The 22,660-nt window shown below is 33.8% G+C and overlaps 1 protein-coding gene across 2 annotated transcripts in view; it reads right to left on the bottom strand.

Moving 5' to 3' along the window:
* Nucleotides 1–22,660, bottom strand: part of GatA (glutamyl-tRNA(Gln) amidotransferase subunit A, mitochondrial) — a 61,633-nt gene that overhangs the window by 17,043 nt on the left and 21,930 nt on the right. For both annotated transcript variants that reach the window (XM_081759822.1, XM_081759823.1), the window contains 3 exons: nt 21,322–21,497; nt 16,946–17,151; nt 2,767–2,984 (listed from right to left, as the gene is read on the bottom strand). In XM_081759822.1, the coding sequence (XP_081615948.1) occupies nt 2,767–2,984; nt 16,946–17,151; nt 21,322–21,497 (600 nt within the window). The remainder of the gene's footprint in view (nt 1–2,766; nt 2,985–16,945; nt 17,152–21,321; nt 21,498–22,660) is intronic.

The raw sequence follows: 22,660 nt of genomic DNA, 5'->3' as shown, positions 1-22,660 counted from the left end.
GCGCCATTAACATTACTCTACGAATACAACAAGCAGTTGAATCGATTGCTACACTAATACCGGTGTAAGTGATACCAGTGTCAATCAATATAGACTTTAGTTGTCATCTGGAAACAATCGATATAACTATTTGAAAATCTAATCTATGGTTCTTTATTTGCGACGCTGCCACATAGTGCAATTTGTGTGTCCAGACGAGAAGTCGAAAGCTATACATATATATATATATATATAGTTTTATTTTGACTTGTAGAATAATGCTCTGTGGTCCGTGAGCGCCATTTTTAGAACACCCGATATATATAAATAAGTATCCTCGCACACGAAGATAATCATCATGTAGATGTTGAGGAAAACAAAATGTCTTAAGTAACCCTTTGTTCAAAACAATAAACTCCCTTTCAGAGTCAAAGAATGTTTTCGTCCGTTTTGAGTGCGTTAAAGCCAATCTCGCTCGAAAAATGATGGGGTTTTTAAGGATGATAAGTACGTATCTCGCATAACATAATTTTGATGAAACTCTGTGTGAAACGTCTAAGAAAAATCTTCTTAAGTTGAAATGTTGTGAAGACATAAACCATATGTCGAATGGGAAAACATGCTTTTCTTCGAAAACAGCTCAAAGAATTGAAAGTTAGTTGATATTGAATATTAGATATTGATACCTGATAAACTGAAATTTGCTTGGAAGCGAGCCACTGAGGCATTTCCAAGAATGCGCAAATTTTGGCTTCCAAAATTACGTTCCTGTAGTATTGCGCGGTCGAAATTGATTATAATGATTGAGCATGTCTATAATCGTAAAAACATGTTATAATTTTGTTCCATCTTGACTCAAAACTTTTTTTTTTTTCAAAAAAGACATGCCAACGCACGAAGTAGACTATTAACTATCCATGGATGTCTGGAAAGCTCTGAAAACTTCAAGCGATACAATAATACCTGTTCTCAAATCAAGCATTAGCTAGAAAAACACATAATGAAATCACTTTTTATACATTTATGAATAAAATGTTCATTCCCGTTCCCTGATGACAATGAAATAATTTTTTGTCAACGTTGAAGAAGTTGTTAGTTTAAGCATCTATCAGACTTCCGATTCAAACTCTACAAAGCAAAAGTACACCACTAAAACGAAACAAACAGTTATCCACGGATGTACTGTGTTACTTAAGAAAGAAAACGATGGGGGATAAAATCTCACTTTGAAAAGCTCAGTTTTCACATTTATAGAAGAGTTTGTTCCAAAGAAACATATTTGAGTTTTTTTTTTTTGACTATTCTGTGACAAATTGATTAACAGAACATTGTGACGACGGTTGTGTATACAAAGGTTTTAAAGAGAGGTGGGTGGCCATTAGGAATGCTTTCAAAAAACAAAAGCATATTGATAAACAAGGAAGTGTTTGAATTTTTATGATCCAAGTAGTTGTATTTCAGTCAACTAAGTATTTAAACTTGTTATTTCTCAAGTGTTCAAAAGAGATGAGAACGCTGTATGGACGTCCTTCCTTGGGTGTGTGTAAGAAATTTTTAGAAAACATCTTGAAGATCTTGAAGATATAAGCAGTTTCCCACTTACGGAAGGATACAAAACTTTATTAGAATGAAGGACCAAACTTATTTTAAATAAATTCACTCCTTGAATTTACTGTTACTGTTCAAAATGTCTTTACACGGCCAAACATAATTTCAACAGTTTGTTTTATAACACACTACACTACTTGCATTATACTATTAGTCCTTTCTTTCTAATACGCTAGAAATTTATTGGATTGGAGCTTCCTGATAGCTAAACGGTTAACGTTTGCGTTTTTCGCAAAGAATATCCAGGTTTGATTCCCGGTGGGAGTATATTTGATTTGGATTCCAATTTAACCTGTAGGTTTAGTGTCATAGTGTCTCGGTGGTAAAAAGCTCTACTGAAACAAACACAACTGAAGAAAAGTGGGCCTACTAAATATTCCATGGAAATAGCAGACCACACATTAATCATGGGGCGCTAAGTTAATTTCTGACAGCAAATACATATGAGATTAGAAAAACGTTCCCGCCAAATTTTGCCGAACTAATCGTTGCGAAATATCTGTATATATCAGAGGCATGTGAAGAAGATGTCGGATCGAACGAAAATGAATTACTGACAGATTGTGTTAGCGTAACAAGCAATGCAGTTATCATCCCCTGATCAAAACTAGGATTCAGAATACTGTAGCCTTCTACATTCGCCCGTACTTTCCAGAAAACACTTCAAACAATCTCTTACACTAAAGAAAATAAAATAACGTACCTGTTTCAGTGAGAGTGAGTGGGTACAGTGTGTGTGTGAGAGAAAGAAAAAGACATATTATATATATATATATATATATATATATATATATATATATATATATATATATATATATATGTGTGTGTGTGTGTGTGTGTGTGTGTGTGCGAGAGAGAGAGAGAAATATATATTTTGACTATTTTCTGTTAGTGATCATATACAGAATGTTCGGAGAATAAACGGACACACATCGCATACGTGTTCCACCCTACGATCAATTCCACTAATTACTTTCAATTGGCCCCATTTCCGTAATTAAGCGTTTCCGACCAAAGTTACACATAAATGTATTTCTTGTATTGAGATTCTTAATCTATATGTGAGTTTATCGGTTTATTTTCGGAAAAAAGTACAGAAACTTAAAAATACTATACGTGCAGAAAATAAACATAAAATAAATGCAAACAAATGACATTGCAAATCAAAATAATAAATACCTTTGCAAAAGGAAATAATTTCCAGCTAATATTCTTCCTCGCACCACTTCGTTGAATCCTTCATGACGAGAAAGTGCAAACAACTCCTCAGTGGATTTATTCTCTTTGGCTCGATAACCAAATTCCAATCCATCATATCTCGCCATATTACTTGCTACTTCACACAAATTTAATACTGAATAACACATTATTGAATACTGGGTATGTGGCATTGATATCTACAAGAAAATAAGAATAACGACTATTTCAACTACATAGAGGGCAATGTTTTAAAATATAGAGACGAATAAAAATTCTTCAATATCAAATGAAAGGAATGCTTAGATTCTGAATTCTTTGATCACCGAGACATTTCAATGCAAAGGCAAGACATAGACATTGTTAAAAGCTAAATGGGTCAATACATACGAAGTGGTGCAGAGGTGGTTGCTCGACCATCTCCGAAAATTATAAAAATTTGAGTGTGATGAACCTTGTGTATGAGAAGGTCAATAACATCATTCACGTTGTCGTATGTACAAGTGTTCCCGAATGGCAGCCATCTTTGTTGACGGTGGAGTGCCAATTTTTGCATTTGCAAGCGTTTATGAAAATTACAGTTGCTCAGGACGTACGAATCAGACGAACACTAAACAAAAACGAATGTTTAGAGGAGAGACTGAGGTACACGGAGAATATAAACTTTTGCGTCTAAATAAAAATGCAGGGTTGCAAACCAATACATGAAATCTCCAGAAAAACTACAGAAAATTACACTTTTGAAGGGACTGTATTTTGGAATGGCATAAAGGGGGGGGGGGGGTCATAAGTTTTGTGCTGAATACTACTGCATGTAAAGAGTCTGCAGAAATATCCACAGCTATAATACTACTGGCACCGTAGCTTTATGGGGGCCCGAAAGTTGAAGTTTATGATTTTGATGCTATTTTTGGAGCGTAATATCTCAGGACTGCAAAGTGCTAAAAATTGCTGCTTATGCTACAAAATAATTCTGTATGTGAATAAACCATTGCAAAAAAATCATGACTGATATTACACGAAGAAAATAGTGAGGATATGGTAAAAACCCGAAGAAAGAACGTGTGTGACGATGGTTGTAGCCCGGAAAAAATTAAATATTTGGATATGTTTCATGCTAGATCTCAAAGACTATGCATGGTGCAGAAATTAGGCACGCTTTTGTTTGTGTTCAGTTGTGCAAAAGCTTGGGAGGGAGGGGTTTGTTCCATCTTTCTAGCTCCATGATCATTGCCACGTCTATATGGTACCGGGGTTAGCTCCCCCTTGCACCCACGACATACATCATCGAACTGGACCGCAGTATTAAGGCACTTAACGTATCAGCAAAGTATCATTGAAATCCACTCACAGTTACGGAAGCTAATATGTTCACAAAGTTGCGTTATATAGGACAGACTAGTCTTTGGCTATCTGGGGACTCCGTTCCCAGACCTCCACGTTTGTTCGGCCTACGGCCTCGAACCTCTAAAACCTACACTTCTACCAAATTTCAAGTTTCTTTTCGTATTTCAACTATCTAAAAGATAAGATTTTGTATCACAAGAAAACACCCATTTAAATAACATGGAAATTACTTTATCCCCAAAATAGATACCTTAAAAACGTATTCACTTTTGGCAATTTCCCTGTGGGTTAGTCTCGGAAGTCTACAATCATGCCAAAGTTCATCATTCTAATCCTGTCGGAAGTGCCTAAACATTTTCGGGTGTAGAAGATGTCCCATATAAATAACATTGGGAAGACTTTTCAGTTCCCCATAAAACCTCCCTACGGTTGAACTTTTTTTTATTTTTCGTGATTTACTTAAGTAACGCTAACGGAAACGTACATATCAAATTTCAAGTTTTTATTCCAATTCCAAGTACCTAAAATATGAGATTGTAAGTCCAAGTAAGGTCTCATTTAAGTAACGTAGAGAATTTTTTCATCCCCCCTTAGACCCCCTAAAATTTAAAAATATTACCTTTTGGCAATTTTTTGTGGGTTAGTACTTGAAAGCTACAGTCATGCTAAATTTCAACTTTCCACGTGAACCGGAAGTACCCCTTTATTTTATGTCAGTCCATGTAGTTTTATATATAGTTAGGATAGATGTAACGCAACATTTTGAACATATTAACTTCCGTAACTAGAATTGGAGTTTAATGTCATTTTGTTAATGCATTAAGTGCCTTAATAACGCGGTTCAGTTCGACGATGAGTGTCGTGGGTGCAAGGGACAGCTAACCCCGGTACCATATAGACGTGGCAATGATTATGGAGCTAGAAAGATGGAACAAACACCACCCCAAGTTTTTGAACAACTGAACACAAACAAAAACGTGCATAATTGCTGCACCATGCATAGTCTTTGAGATCTAGCATGAAACATAATCCAAACATTGAAATTTTTCTGGGCTACGGCCATCATGACGCACATGCTTTCTTCGCATTTTTAGCATGTCCTAACTTTTTTATCCATGTAATATTAGTCGTGATTTTTTCGCAATAGTTTATTCACATTCAGAATTACTTTGTGGCATAAGCAGCAATTTTTAGCACTTTGCCTTCCTGAGATATTACGCTCCGAAAATGGCATCAAAATCACAAACTTCAACTTTCGGACCCCCATAAAGCTACGGCGCCAGTAGTATCATAGGTGTGGATATTTCTGCAGACTCTTTACATGCAGTAGTATTCAGCACAAAACTAATGAACCCCCCATTTTATGGCATTCCAAAATACAGCCCCTTCAAAAGTGTAATTTTCTGTAGTTTTTCTGGAGATTTCATGTATTGGTTTGCAACCCTGCATATTTATTTAGACGCAAAAGTTTATATTCTCCGTGTACCTCAGTCTCTCCTCTAAACATCGTTTTTGTTTGAATTTTGTTTGATACGTACGTCCTGAGTAACTGTAGTTTTCGCAAACGCTTGCAAATACAAAAAATGACATTCCATCGAAAACAAAGATGGCCGCCATTTAGGAACACTTCCACATACAAAAGTGTGAATGCTGTTATTGGCCTTCTCATACGGTTCGTCACACTCAATTTTTTATAGTTTTCGAAGATGGTCGAGCAACCATTTTCATCATTTTTGAACCACTTCAGACGGATTGACCCAAATGCATCTCTGGTCAGATGTTGGATCTTCATCACAGAGAGTAACATGGAAAGGTCACGTGGGAAAACAGCCTGGAGGATATGTCTTTACTTCTAGATAGAAAAATAAGTTTCATATGCAATAGGAATTGCAGTATCCATTGCCATTCCGTGGTGATCATGTTTTCGTTATTTTCTGTTAAGTAATTACTTAAAATGCAATACATGTAGAAGAAATAAATACATAAAATATAGTATTATTTTAATCCAGACAAATGAAAAACATGCAAATGAAAATAATAAATACTTTTTAAAAAGGAAATAATATAGTGACCTCCGGACTGCAGAGTACCCCTTTTCTTCACAATTACTACACCGAACAATATAATTCTTATGAGTTTATTTGCAAACCAATCTACATAAACTCAAGTGTGAAGCCTGTATACGCTAATGTGACTCAAAGCTTGTTGAATGCAAGATATACTAAATTTCTCCTAACCTTTGCTTACAACGATAACGTTGTTATGTTGTTGTATATAGTATTGGCAATCTGTGCCAGCTTATAAAAAGGCGATCAGAGGCGAATTAGTGGAACAGTATTATGTAAAAAGAAAAGAAAGATACATAGAGATATCAAGAGATTATTCTTTTGTAATCGAAAATTAGAAAAAAAAGAGTTGTTGCTATGGAAACGTAGTAAATAAGTGTGCGTATGTATGTAGACATCTTGTTAAATATGAAAAAGTGTATTATGTACGCTTCTCATGAGTGGATATTAAAAATCAGCTAAGATAGTGACAAAACGTATATGAGTTATATTATTTATGAAGTTTATTCTTCTAAAATTGGTGCCTTAAACCCGAAAAATAAGTTTGTCGTTTTGAAGTACAGTAAAAACGGCCAACATTATAAGAGACCTTAGTGTGACCACTCTAAGAAGCGGAAAAGTGATACGCCGAAATAGTATCATGAGTGTCACCGATAGAAATACAACTGGAGAGCGGAATACTCATCTAGAGATTAATCCCAACGAAAATCTTACTGACATTTTAAAAGATATAGCTCAACAAATTAGGAATCTTGACGAAAAGACTCAAGATCAAGCTCGAAAAAGTGAAGAAATCGCACAACAAATTAGGAATCTTGACGAAAAAGAAGCTCGAAAAAGTGAAGAAATAGCACAACAAATTAGGAATCTTGACGAAAGAGAAGCTCGAAAAAGTGAAGAAATCGCACAACAAATTAGGAACCTTGACGAAAAAGAAGCTCGAAAAAATGAAGAAATAGCACAAATTAGGAATCTTGAAGAAAAACTAGACCGGAAAATAAGCCAACAAACGAAGGATTTTGAAGAAAAGTTAGAACAGTTAGAACAATGCAACGAAAACAAGTGGGAAGCTATTTAACGTCAACTTTCACAGATGAACCAGCATATTGTAGTCAAATTTGAGCAATATGACGAAAAGATGGAGAGAGTATCACAGAGAGTCACGGAATTTCAAAACTCTGTAGATCTCATAGAGGCAACATTAAACGCCCATGATACCCACATCAAGCTATTACAGGAGGAGGTTAATCTTTTAAAAGAAAATTGTGTTTCCGAGAGTGCAACGCAAGACGGTGGATATAGGAACATGGTGGGTCCTGCATTTAATACTTGTGAACCTAGTCGCCATCCTAGGACGATGTTGGAAGCTAATGAACCTTCAAGTTGTGGAGAGGAAAGTATCGATAGGGAAAGAAGAGTGAGACAGTCATCCCGGCGAAGCTCCAACAGGTATATGAAGACTATAACAGGTAAACCCATACGATTCAGTGAAGTTAAATCACTTACCAAATTCAGTGGCATACCGGTAGATGTACCCGCTAGGGAGTTTCTTGAAAAATTTGAGGATGAGTACGAGCTTATAGGTGTAGATGAGTCGCAGTATTTAAAATTATTGCCGCATATATTGTTACCACCCTGTTTAACATGGTTCAAGGCTATCAGGGGTAGTCTTCATACATGTTCTGATTTTAAGAATGCTCTATTATCTAATTACGAAAATGATTTCATGACAGCGAATAGAGATGCCATCTTGAGAACAAAACATTTTAATCCAAAATTGCATAGGAGTATTACGGAATTTGTAGTATCTACATATAATGAGTTGAGATCACTAAATCCAAATCATCCGGAATCTCGTATTATAGCTTCTATTAGAATTTTATTGCCATTCCGATTACAACAACTGTTAATGTCGGCACAATGCATCAACTTTAACCATTTAATTATGCTTATTCAAAGTTATGAAAGTCAGTCAGCAATACAGAATAATAGAATACAAGATAGAGGTCAGGGTAATTCTGGACGTAATCAGCCACAATATGCTTCTGTTCGTAATGTAAATGTACAACCTAAAAATAATTCCAATGTGTCTAGTTTTAATAATAGAATGAATACTTATAATCGTACCGGTAATCAAACACAACCCAATCACAGAAATGGTGTTAGGAATTTTAGAAACAGCAACAGAAATTTCAGTAGAAATAATAATTATCGCCGATTTTCACAAAATCAAATTTGTAGATGGCAGGAATTCTGTAAATAGGAATCAAAATATGGTATCATCCTATGAAAGACAAGCATGTACACAAGATTGTGCTATACAATGTAGCTTAATTGAACCCTTTGAACGTATAACCTGAACTATCAAAAAGGCGTCCTTTGCTTACGTCTATGGTTATTATGTTCTTTATTCGATTTATTATTAAAATGTATGTTAAGTAATGAAATTATGTTTTGGTAATTAAGGATTTTAAATTTGAACATCGAATCAAAATTTGTGTTCCACCTAAAATTGGTGCCTCACATATTGAAATCTCATAATTACTTATATGAATATTATAAATATGTGAAAATAAAAGATCATAATTTTAATGTAAACGCATCAAGGTAATGACAGATATATAAAACAGATGCAACTTATGGAAAGAATATGAATAATGAATATCGAATCTCTTAATTTTTCATATGTTTATATGTTCTAATGCTTTCTGATCCTACTAATACTTAATATTTTAAAGATCTTTATTTGTGATTAATGTTATTTGAACATGAAAAAAACAATTAGTTAGATTTAAATTTTGAATAGACCCATTGATGATAATTGTAAAGCGACATATTAATAAATAAAAAAAATGTAATGTTATAATATATTATATATTTGAAGAGTAAAATATTTGTATTAAAAATAACATTGAGTATATACGAGGGCTATTCAGAAGGTAGGTGTTTCATGAACTTTAACCCAGGGTTCTTTCCTTCATAGTGAAACTATTACAGAAGTCCCGTTCGGACGACATTCTACAACGATAACGTTGTTATGTTGTTGTATATAGTATTGGCAATCTGTGCCAGCTTATAAAAAGGCGATCAGAGGCGAATTAGTGGAACAGTATTATGTAAAAAGAAAAGAAAGATACATAGAGATATCAAGAGCTTATTCTTTTGTAATCGAAAATTAGAAAAAAAAAAGAGTTGTTGCTATGGAAACGTAGTAAATAAGTGTGTGTATGTATGTAGACATCTTGTTAAATATGAAAAAGTGGATTATGTACGCTTCTCATAAGTGGATATTAAAAATCAGCTAAGATAGTGACAAAACGTATATGAGTTATATTATTTATGAAGTTTATTCTTCTACGCTACTTGTTTGATAATGCTGGACCTGACGTATGTGAAGCCATAAACACTCTTCGTCTCATATCGAAGTATTTGCAAATCGATTTATTTTTCCATTTCTTCTGTTTCGGATACTTTAGGAGTATGTACTATCTTCTCCACGAAATCAATTTTTCACCACGAAGAAAGTAACTCATGATATTAGAGTTGGGAGCAAGTCGCATGGCGGATCGTCTGCTAGCACTGCGCAGCGTGTCAGAGAGAACTTGACCCACTGTTGCCACATGAAAGATCGCGGGATAGGAAAACTCAAGCTCGTAGATTTACGAACAGAAATATCAAAGTAACAAAAGATCAAATCACTGTTATTTACGTCCATTCAACGTCCCCATCTTGTGTTTTCTTCAAGTTGTTACTGAGTACATTACAAAACCTGCATCATGTCTATACCATAGCCATAAGTAATGTTATTACTTTTACCTAGGTAATTAGGCTCCAACTTTTCAATCACAAAGAGGATAATAAATGAAAGAATGAACAGTTTAAGTACATTGTTGCATGTCGGCCTCCTTATTATGCACTGTATATGCATTTGCATCATAGAAATGCTGTTTGCTTTGTATGTATAAACTTAAATGATTGTTGCTTTATTACATGTATGTTTTAAAATGTCATAAACAATGGGATATTCATGGGGGCTAAGGAGGTTCAAAGTTTCCTAGGCACTAAACAAAAACCATTAGTTTTAATACTATTTTTAATTTTCTAAGTCATGCTGTGCCTTATTGAAGCGAGTGATCCTTCCTTTTCGTTATCACTAATTTTAATTTCGAATTATACCAAAGTAAAGCGAAACACATGTTATGTTTCACAAAAATTGGAATATTGTTACATTCTCACGGAAGTATTTGAAACAAGGGGTAGGGATTTCATCCTTTCCAAGGCATTCACCATTTCATTATTGGCAGATTTTATAATCGAAAACGAATAATTTTTGCGCAGATTATTCTGCAAATTTTCAAACTTGCAACATGAAATAATTTTAATTTTACCTCCTTATTCTTCACGGATTGCAACCCCAAACAATAGGGTTATATCTGCAAGTTGACGGAAGGGATACCACGTTTAGTTAAAATCAGTTAAGTTTTACGTGTTATCGTAAAACAGATGGACGAACAGGTGGGGAGATACACAAATACCAATCGAGTCGAAGGGTAGAAGATTTGCTAACAATTGCTTCAAGTGATTTGGAAATGAAATGTTTATTCGTTTATTGAATTTAGCGTACCTCTTTACTAGGGATGGCCACATTTTTTTCGAAAAATGAATTTTTCGAAAACAAAAAATGAAGAACGAGAAATTTTTCGAAAAACGAATTTTTTTTTCGAAAACCGAAAACTTTTTCGAAAAACGAAACTTTTTTTCGAAAAACGAAACATTTTCCGAAAAAACGAAAAACGATCTTTTTTCGAAAAAACGAAAAAATTTTCGAAAAACGAAATTTTTTTCGAGAAACGGAAAACGAGAAGTTTTTCGAAAACGGAAAACGAAAACTGCCAAGAAACGGAAAACGGATAACTTTCGTAAAACAAATTGAATTCATTTCATTTGTTACGACTTCCAAACTACAGTATGCTATGCATACGTATAGGAAGTCTTATAGAACGGCTATGTTCATCTGTCTGTCTATCCATCCGTTCGTCTGTATACAGGCGTTAGAACAAGAGCATTAAGAAACAGCGAGAAGCATATATAGTTTTGCAACACGAATAGATTCATCTAATCCATTTGACTTTTATTTAATCCAGAGGTGATCTACCGCTATCGGTAGAGATCTATCGCTTTCTGTTACATTCTCGATCACCACAGAACACAAACGCTAATATATAGAAAGACGCGGTTTTCCAGAACCAATTCAGTGTCCTAAGAATATATTCAATGTTCGCCCTTATTACGCTTGCAGCTTAAGCTATGCATAAGTGTCGGAAGTCTTTAGAATGGCTTTGTCCATCTGTCTGTCGACAGGTGTCAGAGCAAAAACAGTAACAGATATTGAGAATTCGTTTCTTGTGGTCGATTTAGAGCCCCAAAAATAGGTTCCATCTCCTCCATTAACCCTCCATTCAAGCCGTAAGTGGTTCAAATACCCTTTTTTGGTTTCAACTTTTATCACTACAGAACGAAAAGGGTAATAGACAGAGAGAAGCGATTTATTGCAAACAATTTAGCGTCTTAAGACAACATATAACTATCCACAACATTCAATCAAAACCAGAAATGGTTTATATTTACTATTATTTCCTATTTACTAATATTTCAATACTGAATTACGAGATATCGAGATGTAGATTTTTGCAATCGATTCAGCTTCCAAGCAATAGGTCTATCTTTTCCATTAATCCTCTATTCAGATCGGAAGTTGTTCAAATTAACCGTTTTCGGTTTCAACATTAATCGATATAGACCAAAAATAGTAATAGATAGCCACAAGTGTTTCTTTTTTTTTTTTCAATCTAATCGATACAGCGTCTCAAGAGTATATAAGCTATGTATCATCACAACCCACAATACTATCGAAACCGAAAGTGGCTGAATTTACTAGTATATTGGTTTCAATACTGATTTTTAGAAAGCAAAAACTAAAAGAAATCGTGATGCGGTTTCTCGCGATCGACTAAGCGTCCTAAGAATAGGCTCTACCTTCTCCTTTGACCTCTATTCACACCAGAAGTGGTTCAAATTAACGATTACAAGTTTCAACATTTGTCGCCACAGAACAAAATTGGCAATAGATAGAGAGAAGTGGTTCACCAACAATCGATTCAGGGTCTCAAGAGGAAATACCATTACAATCCGCAACACTCCACAAAGGCAGAAATGGTTGAAGTTTATTACTATTTTTGATTTTATAGGTGATGATAATTTCCATAGAGCAAAGTCGGTGAGAGATATCGAGATGCATTTTATTAAAAAATCAATCCAGCGTCCCAAGAATAGATTCTACCTCCTTCGTTAATACTTTATTTGAACCGAAAGTGTTCAAATTAACCATTTCCGGTTTTAACACTTGTCGCGATAAAACAAAAATTGTAATAGATAGCGACAAGCAATTTTCAGGAATCAATTCAGGGTTTTAAGAAAACATATCGTCATAACCTGCATCACTCTTTTGTAATCGGAAATGCTTGAAATTTACTACTACTTTCGGTTCCAACACTTATATTCATAGAGCAAAAGCTATAGAAGATATCGAGAAGAGGTTTTTCTGAAATCGATTCAGGGTCCTAAGAATAGATTCTATCTCCTCCCTTAACCCTTTATTCAAGCCGGAAGTGGTTCAAATTAGCCATTCCTGCTTTCAATCTTTATCGTCATAAAACAAAAACGATAAGTGATAGCTAATAATGGCTTTTTGATACGGATTCAGCATCCGAGGAACAGATTTTATTTTTGATCTTATTAATATATTCCAACCACGAGTTTTAGTTGTGCTACTTGTTGTACTGAAGTTTGCGTATTCAATTCGCATAGATTGGAAGTCTACCATAGTTTTATACTGTGAAACGAAACTCACTTGTCTCTCTACAAAAACAGGAAGTAGGAGAAATGTATCACAACCAGAAGCGGATCCAGAAGGACACTTTCTTATTTTATATATAAATAAAACCAATTCCAGAGTTTGGAGCTCTTAAAAGTAGCAGTATTAAAACCCAGCGCCACCCCTCCCCCAGAAGTCCGTCCTGGATCCGCCCCTGATCACAACTCCCGGTTTCAGTATTGATCAGCACAGAGCAAGCAAGGTAACAGTTAGCGAGAAGCATGAATTCAGTACCTTGACAATAGGCTATCTCCAAGTTTTATCCTGTGGTAGAAATTTATATATATACATGAATCCAAAATTCGAAGATTGTCATCTCGATCGCTATCCCTCTATGTAAACCGGAAATGGTGAGAAGCTACCATAGTAAAGAAAAAACGATAGCCGGAAGCAGTTTTTTGATATGGATTCTTTGCCACAATGGTAGTTTCCATCTCTAAGTTTAATGCAACGGAAAGTGATAAATACTTACTAAATCCCTGGTTACAATATTGATTCTCATAGAATGAGAGAGATACTGGAAAGCTACAAACGGTTTTTTTTTTTTTTTTTTTTTAAATATATAATTTCATAATCCCAAGAAAAGATTTCAAGCCCTGCCTATTGGTCTAGTGGCTAGCGCGTATTCCTTTGATGCACAGTGTCCCGAGTGGGAAAGCATTGAACGTGTCACGGTGGTTCGGATTCCACTTTAAAATGTCTTGTATAGTCTCGCTCGATACTGAACCACCGTGACACTCGACGCTGAACTTCAACAAACAACCAAATAAAAAATATTTCATCTTACTAGTTCTACTGAAGCTAGTAGCGGTAAAAACTAATACGAAAACGAAGACTCACCTGTTTAAAATTTGAATTCTCGTTTGATGAGATTATTATAGTTAGATATTTAGTTCTTTGTCCTAACGTATATAAAACATCTTTAGAACAAATAAACTATTCAATAATATTTTGTTAGTATTTAATTGCCTATTTTTGAAAGCAATCAAATTGTTTTTGATGCTGACTTAGTTATAGAAAATAAGAGAAATGAATGAGGGATCTTAGTGAGGAGTCTTTAGAATCAGTATCAGTACATATAATCACTTCATGTTTCATATATTTTTAAAACCAATTGTTAAAAGTCAATTTATTACAGAGTTACCTGATACTATCACGATCAGTTTATACAGGATCCTTCTATTTGGTAATTTGTTAGTCTTTTTTTACATTATAAAATATATTGTCGATAACGCATTGATAATCACTATTAGTAAATAATTATATTTTAATATTCTGTAAAATATAAATTTTACACTGTTTACCTTTGTGAATTATTATTTCTAATTTATATCCCTCAAGAACCGAGAACCAAAGGTCTGTACGTCACAATATTTCGTGCTGAGCTCGCACGCGTACTAGACTCGTTAAAGTCTATGACCATATCAACTTTTGCCAATATCGGATGAGTTTAACGCGTTTTAATGGAGACTATTTTTGATCTTCCAGGTACGTCTTAAGTTACATATCGATGTTCGAAGGCGTTGGGTAAAAAAGCGGCAGATCTTTCTTGGTTACTTTTATAGTTACTAAGCTCGTCAAGATCTACCACCTTGCCAAGTTTGGTAAAAATTGGATGAGTTCCATTTTTCGCGATTTATTGAAATTTCTTGATTTCACTGATTCCAAACCTAACAATGATAGCTAATAATAACTCAGGAACAAAAAGTCTGTACACCATAATATTTTATACTGAGCTTCCATGCATACCAAGTTCGTCAATATTTACGATCCTACCAACTTTCGTCGAGATCATTTGAGTTTAATCAAATGCGTCTTAGTGAAATTTCTTGATATCACTAACTTAAAACACAAATTTGACTAGCAATAACTCTGAAACCAAAGTTCCAAACACCATAATATTTAACGTACGTACTAAATACATAACAGTACATAACCATACTAATTTTAGTCATGATTGGATGAGTTTCGTCAATAGTAGGCATTATACACTATCCTTTCATTAAATCCAAATCCAAGGGGGCATGGTAGCCCAGTGTTAGAACGCTTACCTTTTGTGCATGGGATCTCAGGCCAAGTAAGTTCGTGACAGGCAACATCGTGTCCGTGGATTTTTCCGGGGTACTCCCATTTCCTCCCACATTAACATTCCACGAATTCCGAAAACTTTTCGAGAGACGAAAAATCATCGAAAACCGAAAAAATTTCCGAAAAAACGAAAAATGAAATTTCCGAAAATCGAAAAACAGATTTTTCAAAAAAGGCCATTCCTACTCTTTACCATCAAGGGTACATGAGGGTACAGTTTAAAATGGAATCCGAACCCCCGTACAGCGTCCACATTTTTCATGGTTCTTCCACCAGGAATCGAACCCGGAACTCCGTGCGCCAAAGGCATGCGCACTAGCCATTAGACCAGTAACGACTAAAAATGTATACCTTATATGTTCGTAACTTGTTTTATTTCTACCGCATCTTTAAAAGATACGAGTGAGCGAGGCCGAAGATAGGGGGTTGACAGAGACCTGCTCCCAATTTTTTTTTTCCTCGCTTAAAATTCTCTACATTGTTCCTAAACTTACAGTAGAGACAACTACGATTCTCTTCTGATATATGGCAACGCAGCGATCGCTATGCTGGAGATCGGCAGCTGTCTGCTCAACCTCTTTCTTTAAAATAATTATGCATTCTATACACAATCCTAAGATCCTGTTTGAGTACCATTTGACGCTTACAACTATTGCCCTTCATTAAAAAAACTAATATTCTATGTCTAGTCGCAGAAATAAATTAAAATAATAAGTACTTTTGAACTCCACACACTATGATCACCTATTGAAGAATAAATGTAATAGGTTCCACGGAGAAACAAGAGAACGGGGCTTATTATACGCATTCAATTTCCACCCGCCAAGCCAGCTGCTCTGAAGTCCAGCACAATGAGACGTTACCATGTTTGTCTAGCATAAAATAGTTTTCCTGTTGTGATCAATCAATCGCTCCCACATATTCTCTAAGATAAACTTCCTTCTTCGTCGATGAATTGACATACGAGGTACTGCTTGGTAAACTTCAGTTTCTTGGATGTATGAACGAAGAACAGAAGGATACAATTTCGTTTAACGACAATCTAATGGATCAAGGAACATACACACTATAGCTCTCGTAATTGATAGTATCAACTTCTTCGCAGGTACTACGTAAAAACTCATTCTACGCTCTCCTCGCATGCTTCTCTTGATTCCCAGTTTTTTTTAGACAGTTTAATTTTTGTTGTGGCCATTTATGATTTATGTCTTATACTAATAGTTCAGCTGCCTAATGGTTGGTTATTGTACGTACTTGCAATAATAGCTAATTATTCGTGAATTTTCAATGGACCTTACTTACTACTGAGGACAGTAGATATCTCTCGGAATTCCTCTTCCTGAACAAAATTAGGGACAGCACCTTTTTGGCAATGATCACTGAAGGCTGTCCTCATAATAAACATACATTCCTTCACGAACTCCTGATTTGGTACTTGACTAATGTTTGTATGTATGTTTCATATATTATAAGTAAGTTCAATTCTGTGTCCACTATTAAAGTACTTATATTCACTGATAAACATAATTTTTCCCTCATTAGGGGCCAAACAGAAAAGTACGTTTAAAAAAAAGTACGTTTTAAAAAAAAAGTATGTCAGTGTCGGTTTATTTTCGCACACAAAATTAAAGTTAGCCATCAGAAATAGACTCATTGTGACAAGACATATTCAGTGTTCAATTTCCAAAATTTTCTTATTTTTTATACCATTAAATCTAATATTTACCTCAGAAACTACCGCTCCAGAGTTTTCAAGCATATCTGCTACATCACTCCAAACGTCAATGACTTCACTTGTCATACCCTTACAGTGATACTCTCGAGGAATTCCTACATGCAATCCACTTACATCGAAATCGTTGTTTAATTTAACTGGTGTAAACTTATCTTCAACTGTCGTAGAGTCTTCTGGATCATGGCCTGCCAACAAATCTAAAAATGATCAATTAATTAGTATTTATATCAGAGTTGATTGATTTAAAACGATTTTTATTTTTAAATTTATGATTTGAATCAATTTTATTTTGCTTAAAACAGAAATAAAATGCGGTATTTCTGACTAATCTGGGAAACAAATCGAAAGTAAGTCTAAAACTCCCATCTTGATTCATACCATGCGATAGTTCGATCTTAATAACGCAAAGTTAAACACAATATATAATTTTTTAGATGTAACCCAAAAATTTTGACAATTTACTTGACTTAATCATTTCATATTGTAAAGGACACTCAAGAAAGCTTGAATTCATTTAACATTCAATACTCTCAATTTTTACTTCAGAATTGTACATACCGTGGTAATATATGTCATAACCTTTTTGCCGTAAGTGGAACGTCTACATATGTACACTCATGTCCAAAATGATTGTCACATATCTATAACAGTCTTCTTGTAAGAATATAATTTGACAATCATTTTGCAGGGTATTTTTAATACTGATACTATGTGTATAATCGGGAAATGTATATTTGTGAAAAAAAAATGAAATCTTTGAGTTTTACGTCCCACTTTTATACCGGTTAGGCTAAAGGAGACGGTGATGATGAGTAATGAATGAAATGGTGGAATGAAGAAAGTGGGAGGAAACGGGAGAACCCCAAGAAAACCCACGCACACGGTGTTTGTCCACCACAAAGTTCAGTTGGCGATGTATATTTGTGGTAAATTTCATAGGAAAAGAATTATAAATACGAAAATTAGAACGAGTAAAACAAAATGTCGCTAAATGGATAAGAAAGTTTTATTTTCGTTTTATTGTTTTTATTTACTGCTCTTCTTACATGAAATTTGCCACACACATGTCTTTGCCGATTATACATTTACTAACATTATAAGAAATACCGGGCGAATTCGTTATCAAATTATATTCCTACAAGATCATACTTATAGACATGCGACAATAATTTTGGACATGAGTGTACATAACTGGCTGAACCGTTTGAAATGAATATTTGAACATCGTTAGCACATAAATCAAGTATTTTTTTTTTTTTTTTATCATGTCACTTTCATTAAAATGCTTATCCTAAGGAGAGAACAAGTGGTTTAAAATTATACCAAAAATAGAGTACCTTACGAGCCACTTTATCTGCATAAGATCAAAATCGGTATATAAACTCATTATAAATAAGTGGACACGTGCCCCAGCGTTTTAGAAAATTCCGCTTCTAAAGAGAAAGAAAAGGGAGAAGAAAAATTCCATAACGTTTTTCTCAACATATAAGCACAACATCGACAATGTCTGTCTCATCATCATGGAAAAATAGCTGAACTGTTTGAAATAACTTTTGAACACAGTAAGCATTTGGTTCGAATGAGTTTTTATCACGTCACTTTCATCAAAATGTATATTCTAATGGGACAGTGGTTCAAAATTATACCAAAATTGAGTATCTCACGAGCCCCCAAGTTAAGCAGATGGAATTCTGTATGTAAACTCGTTCCTCTCGTGTACTCGTAACAGAAAGTAAGTTGAAATGTGTCCCAACGTTTTCGAAAACTTCGCCTCTAAAGGGGAAACACTTCTGTAATATTTTATTTTCTATTTTGTTCTCATATAATGGAGAAAGTGAGGGAATGGTTAAACAGTTTAAAATGAATTTCTAAACATAGTTAGGTTTACACTTAGGTTGATCTGGGTGTTTATCATTAATCCTGCAATTTGATTAAAATGCGTGCTCTACGAAAAGAATGGGGGGGGGGGGGATAAATTTTCGCACCGTTTCACATGGATTTTTGAAGGTAGATAGATAGCAGTTGGGTCGAGCTGGGTTTCATAATTTCGTTTCGATTCAAATATGCTTTCTAAGGATCTTCAAATATTTGCCAATATCTATTCTTTCCGAGCTAAGAATGGACATTTTAGCTAGTTGTTAATAAACAGAAAGACAAATTAAAAGTACATTTAAAAAAGCCAATCTTGATCAGAAACATTAGATCATCTTATACATTGTGCTATCATCATCTTTGTTATATTGAATGAAAATAAATTGAAATCAAATGTAAATATTCATATACAATTCATGCGGATATGTAAGTAAACTTAAATTTTTTGTACCATTTTCTTTTTTTAAAGACTGATATTTATGAAAAAGTTACGATAAAAGGAATATAAAAATCTACTCAATTTATTAAAGTAGTAATTATTCTACATGTTCATATTTCACTTTTGTTGTTTACTAATTAAGATCCTTAAAAAGAAATACTAGGATTACCACACATACATTATTTTTCGTCCAATTATTATGAATTGAGTTGAGTTGCTTGAAGTTTAATGTCCCGTTCCGCAGCGAGGCTATATGAGACGTGGACCTACTGATTAACGTGGACTCCGAACCAATAGATCGTTATGAATTGAATTCGCGAAGTTACGGCGACTGCCCACTCTTAGATGTTGGGAGAATAATAATGCACTGCTACTAAATAACTGTCGTGTGTGAGAAACAGTTTCAAAAAAATACAACATTAATATTGGAAAATATTCGATTTCGCTTTCATTCTCACATTTCATGATTAAAAAAAAAAAAAAGTTTTCAATTTAAAAAAAAACATTTAAATTTTATCTCGTTTTAAAAAAATCGAGTACAAGTGGTTTAAGTCGATTTAAGAAAAATATTAACGATTTGATTTTAAAAAATTGTAATCTTTTTGAACTCTGATTTACAGTATAACCTAGATGTCCAAGTTCTATCACGTACATGAAAACTACTTTTAAGAAGAAATTTTGGGATTCTTTGTAATATTTTTAAATATATTATTTTAAAATTTGTTTTTTTTTAAAAAAAACTATCTTTCGAAACGTTATCAAACAACATATTATTAAAGAAAACTCCGGAAAAATCATACTAGTAGAGAAAGAGAAAAAATATTAGTATGCAGTAAAAAATACCAATTTCTCTGTTAATTATTTTAGCTTTAGTTGCTAACTACTTCTTGTATAGTGAACATACAGTTTTTGCAGTTTCAAACTTTGTAAATTTCACCGCCGAGAGACTCATCAACTGAAAGAGTTGCAGAAGGTATGAAACTGCATCATGCAGTTCGGGATATAAGATTACAATGGATTTCAGGCAATCATTCTTTCAAAGAAATCTTACAGTATTCTAATTCAAATACAGAATAACATTTAACATAATCATTAGAGCAACCCAAAAGCATAAAATCATAAAAAGCTTAACAGCAATTTACACATATGGTTGGTATCTTGAACATGGTTGTGGTTGTCTAAGGGTCCAGAAGAAACTAATTTTAAAAGCATAATAAAGCATAATTTTGGAAAATAAAGCATAATTTAAAATATATAGCACAATTTTTGGAAAATTCTGTTTAACTGAAAGTTTAACATGCTGTATTAATATTTTTCAAAACCAATATTTACAATGCAAAATCATTGAGAACGTAACAATGAAACAATGAAAAGCTTTATTTTTATATCTGTAAACTTTTCGGTGTAATCCTTTTTATGTGGAGAAAAGAAAAGGAAGAAAACTTTCCGACAACAATGAATAGCACACAAGGACTCCACACTGTATTGTTATGTGGACTTTTTGAACTTGAGCACTTTCTGTACTTTTTGGTGGCCTCTTTTACTTTATCTTTCTGTATATATTCACCTCTAAGGGGCACACAAATGATAGAAAAAACTGACTCGAGTAAAGTATATCTCTTTATACTGCATTAAGTAGAAAGTTCATTAAATATGATCTAAACTGGTTGCATAAAATATTAATAAATAGATCAAGATATTTAGAATATTTAATGCACAGTAAATATTATACATTATACACGATTAATGTAAAACAATGGTTGAAATTAACAATAAAGCACAATAAAGCATAATTTGGAAAAAATAAAGCATAATTAAACAAAAAATAAAGCATAATGTGGGTTGCTCTAATAATCATTCATTAAGGGTCTATCAAAAATACCTATGAAAAATAGTACATTTATTCACACAAAAGTACACTTCGAGCTCAATAACTCTAAACAATATTAAAAGCTACGATATAATGTCTTTCTTGTTTTTAGAAGATGTACTTAAAACAGAAGGTATAAAAATCTACTAGATATACTATAAACTAGTTTATTCGCTATTTTCTTACTTAGAATACACGCTGCATCTTGGACAGTCCGTGTCAATATTCCAGGGACATCCATCGAGTTTACAAGAGGAATAAGGCCTTTCCGCGACAGGAGACCATAAGTGGGTTTCAAACCAACTACACCGCAGTATGCAGCTGGATTCCTTGTCGAGCCACCGGTGTCGGATCCAAGAGCACTATAACAATAAATCAAAAAATAAAATTAAGGAATACAAAGAATTTATTCAGGTGGTAACAAAAGAAAAATATACTTTTTCTTATTTTATTTTATTTTTTAATTATTTCTTTTAGTAAAAATCCAAACGCTGCCGAATCAGCTCTACAAATTGTTAGCAGATAGTTGATTAGTTGAGAAATCAAGGAAGAAGAAAGAAAAAAAAAAGACTGGTTATGCCACTAATACCTCAATGGATAACACATTCTCTAAAAAGTGAGAGACCCTGCCATGGTTTAACGATGTAACGTTGTGCGTATGAAAAACTACCTGTTAACAGTTTATTTCATTCAAAGAGCCGGATCTATGCAAAACTTCCCCTTCTTGAATTGTATGTTTGTTATCTGCTTAATGCTTTTGAGGCCTAATACACCAGTTTCATTATTGTTAGGCTTTTTAATGTGTTCTTTATCCTAGTTTTGTATATATTGCTGTAATACCAATGTATCTTCCTTTACATTCGCTTCTTGTGTGGTAACAATGCTGGTTGTAAATTATATCTCTTGTAAATGGCAATTCTTGGAAATAAGAGGAGGCCTGCAACTCCATGCAGTTTTATTTGAGTTTTTTATAATTTTGATTCTTTATACACCATTATTTTTGCCTTTCTATTTCATTTTCTTGTCACATCTATTAGAAATTCTTGTTTTATATGTGCTTTCCTTTCCTATTTTCAAGTTGTTTCCCGTCTGCACGCCTTCCCCCTTCCCCACACAAAAAATCCATGTTAACCTTAGTAACAATGGCTATGCCAACTTTAATTTTCTAGTAAGAAAGGTCATTTTCTGATTTTTTGCTACGGTAGTTAGTCACAATGATATATATAATGATTTGGCGTCCTCGTATACAAGTAATGAATTATGAATGTATCAAATAGTAAACACTAATCATAATAATAGAAGTGATTTGAATCTAATAACTATAATCCTGTGTATTTTACTCCAGGATCTAAGGTAGAGGATTATATTAGTTTTTTCAATTCATTCAAAAATAATGTACCATTTCATAATAGTAGTTTTATTATAACAGGTGATTTTAATTTTCCTTTAATTACCGGTGTCGAATACGATCTACAGCTTCAAGGACCAAGTTATAGAGCACTTGATAATTTTATGAATTTTTATA

The sequence above is a fragment of the Thermobia domestica genome, chromosome 5, assembly GCF_964235325.1.
Source record: "Thermobia domestica chromosome 5, izTheDome1.hap1.1, whole genome shotgun sequence".
Classification (NCBI taxonomy): domain Eukaryota; kingdom Metazoa; phylum Arthropoda; class Insecta; order Zygentoma; family Lepismatidae; genus Thermobia; species Thermobia domestica.
Note: the sequence above shows the minus strand (reverse complement) of the source record. Positions and strands in the feature narration are given on the sequence as shown.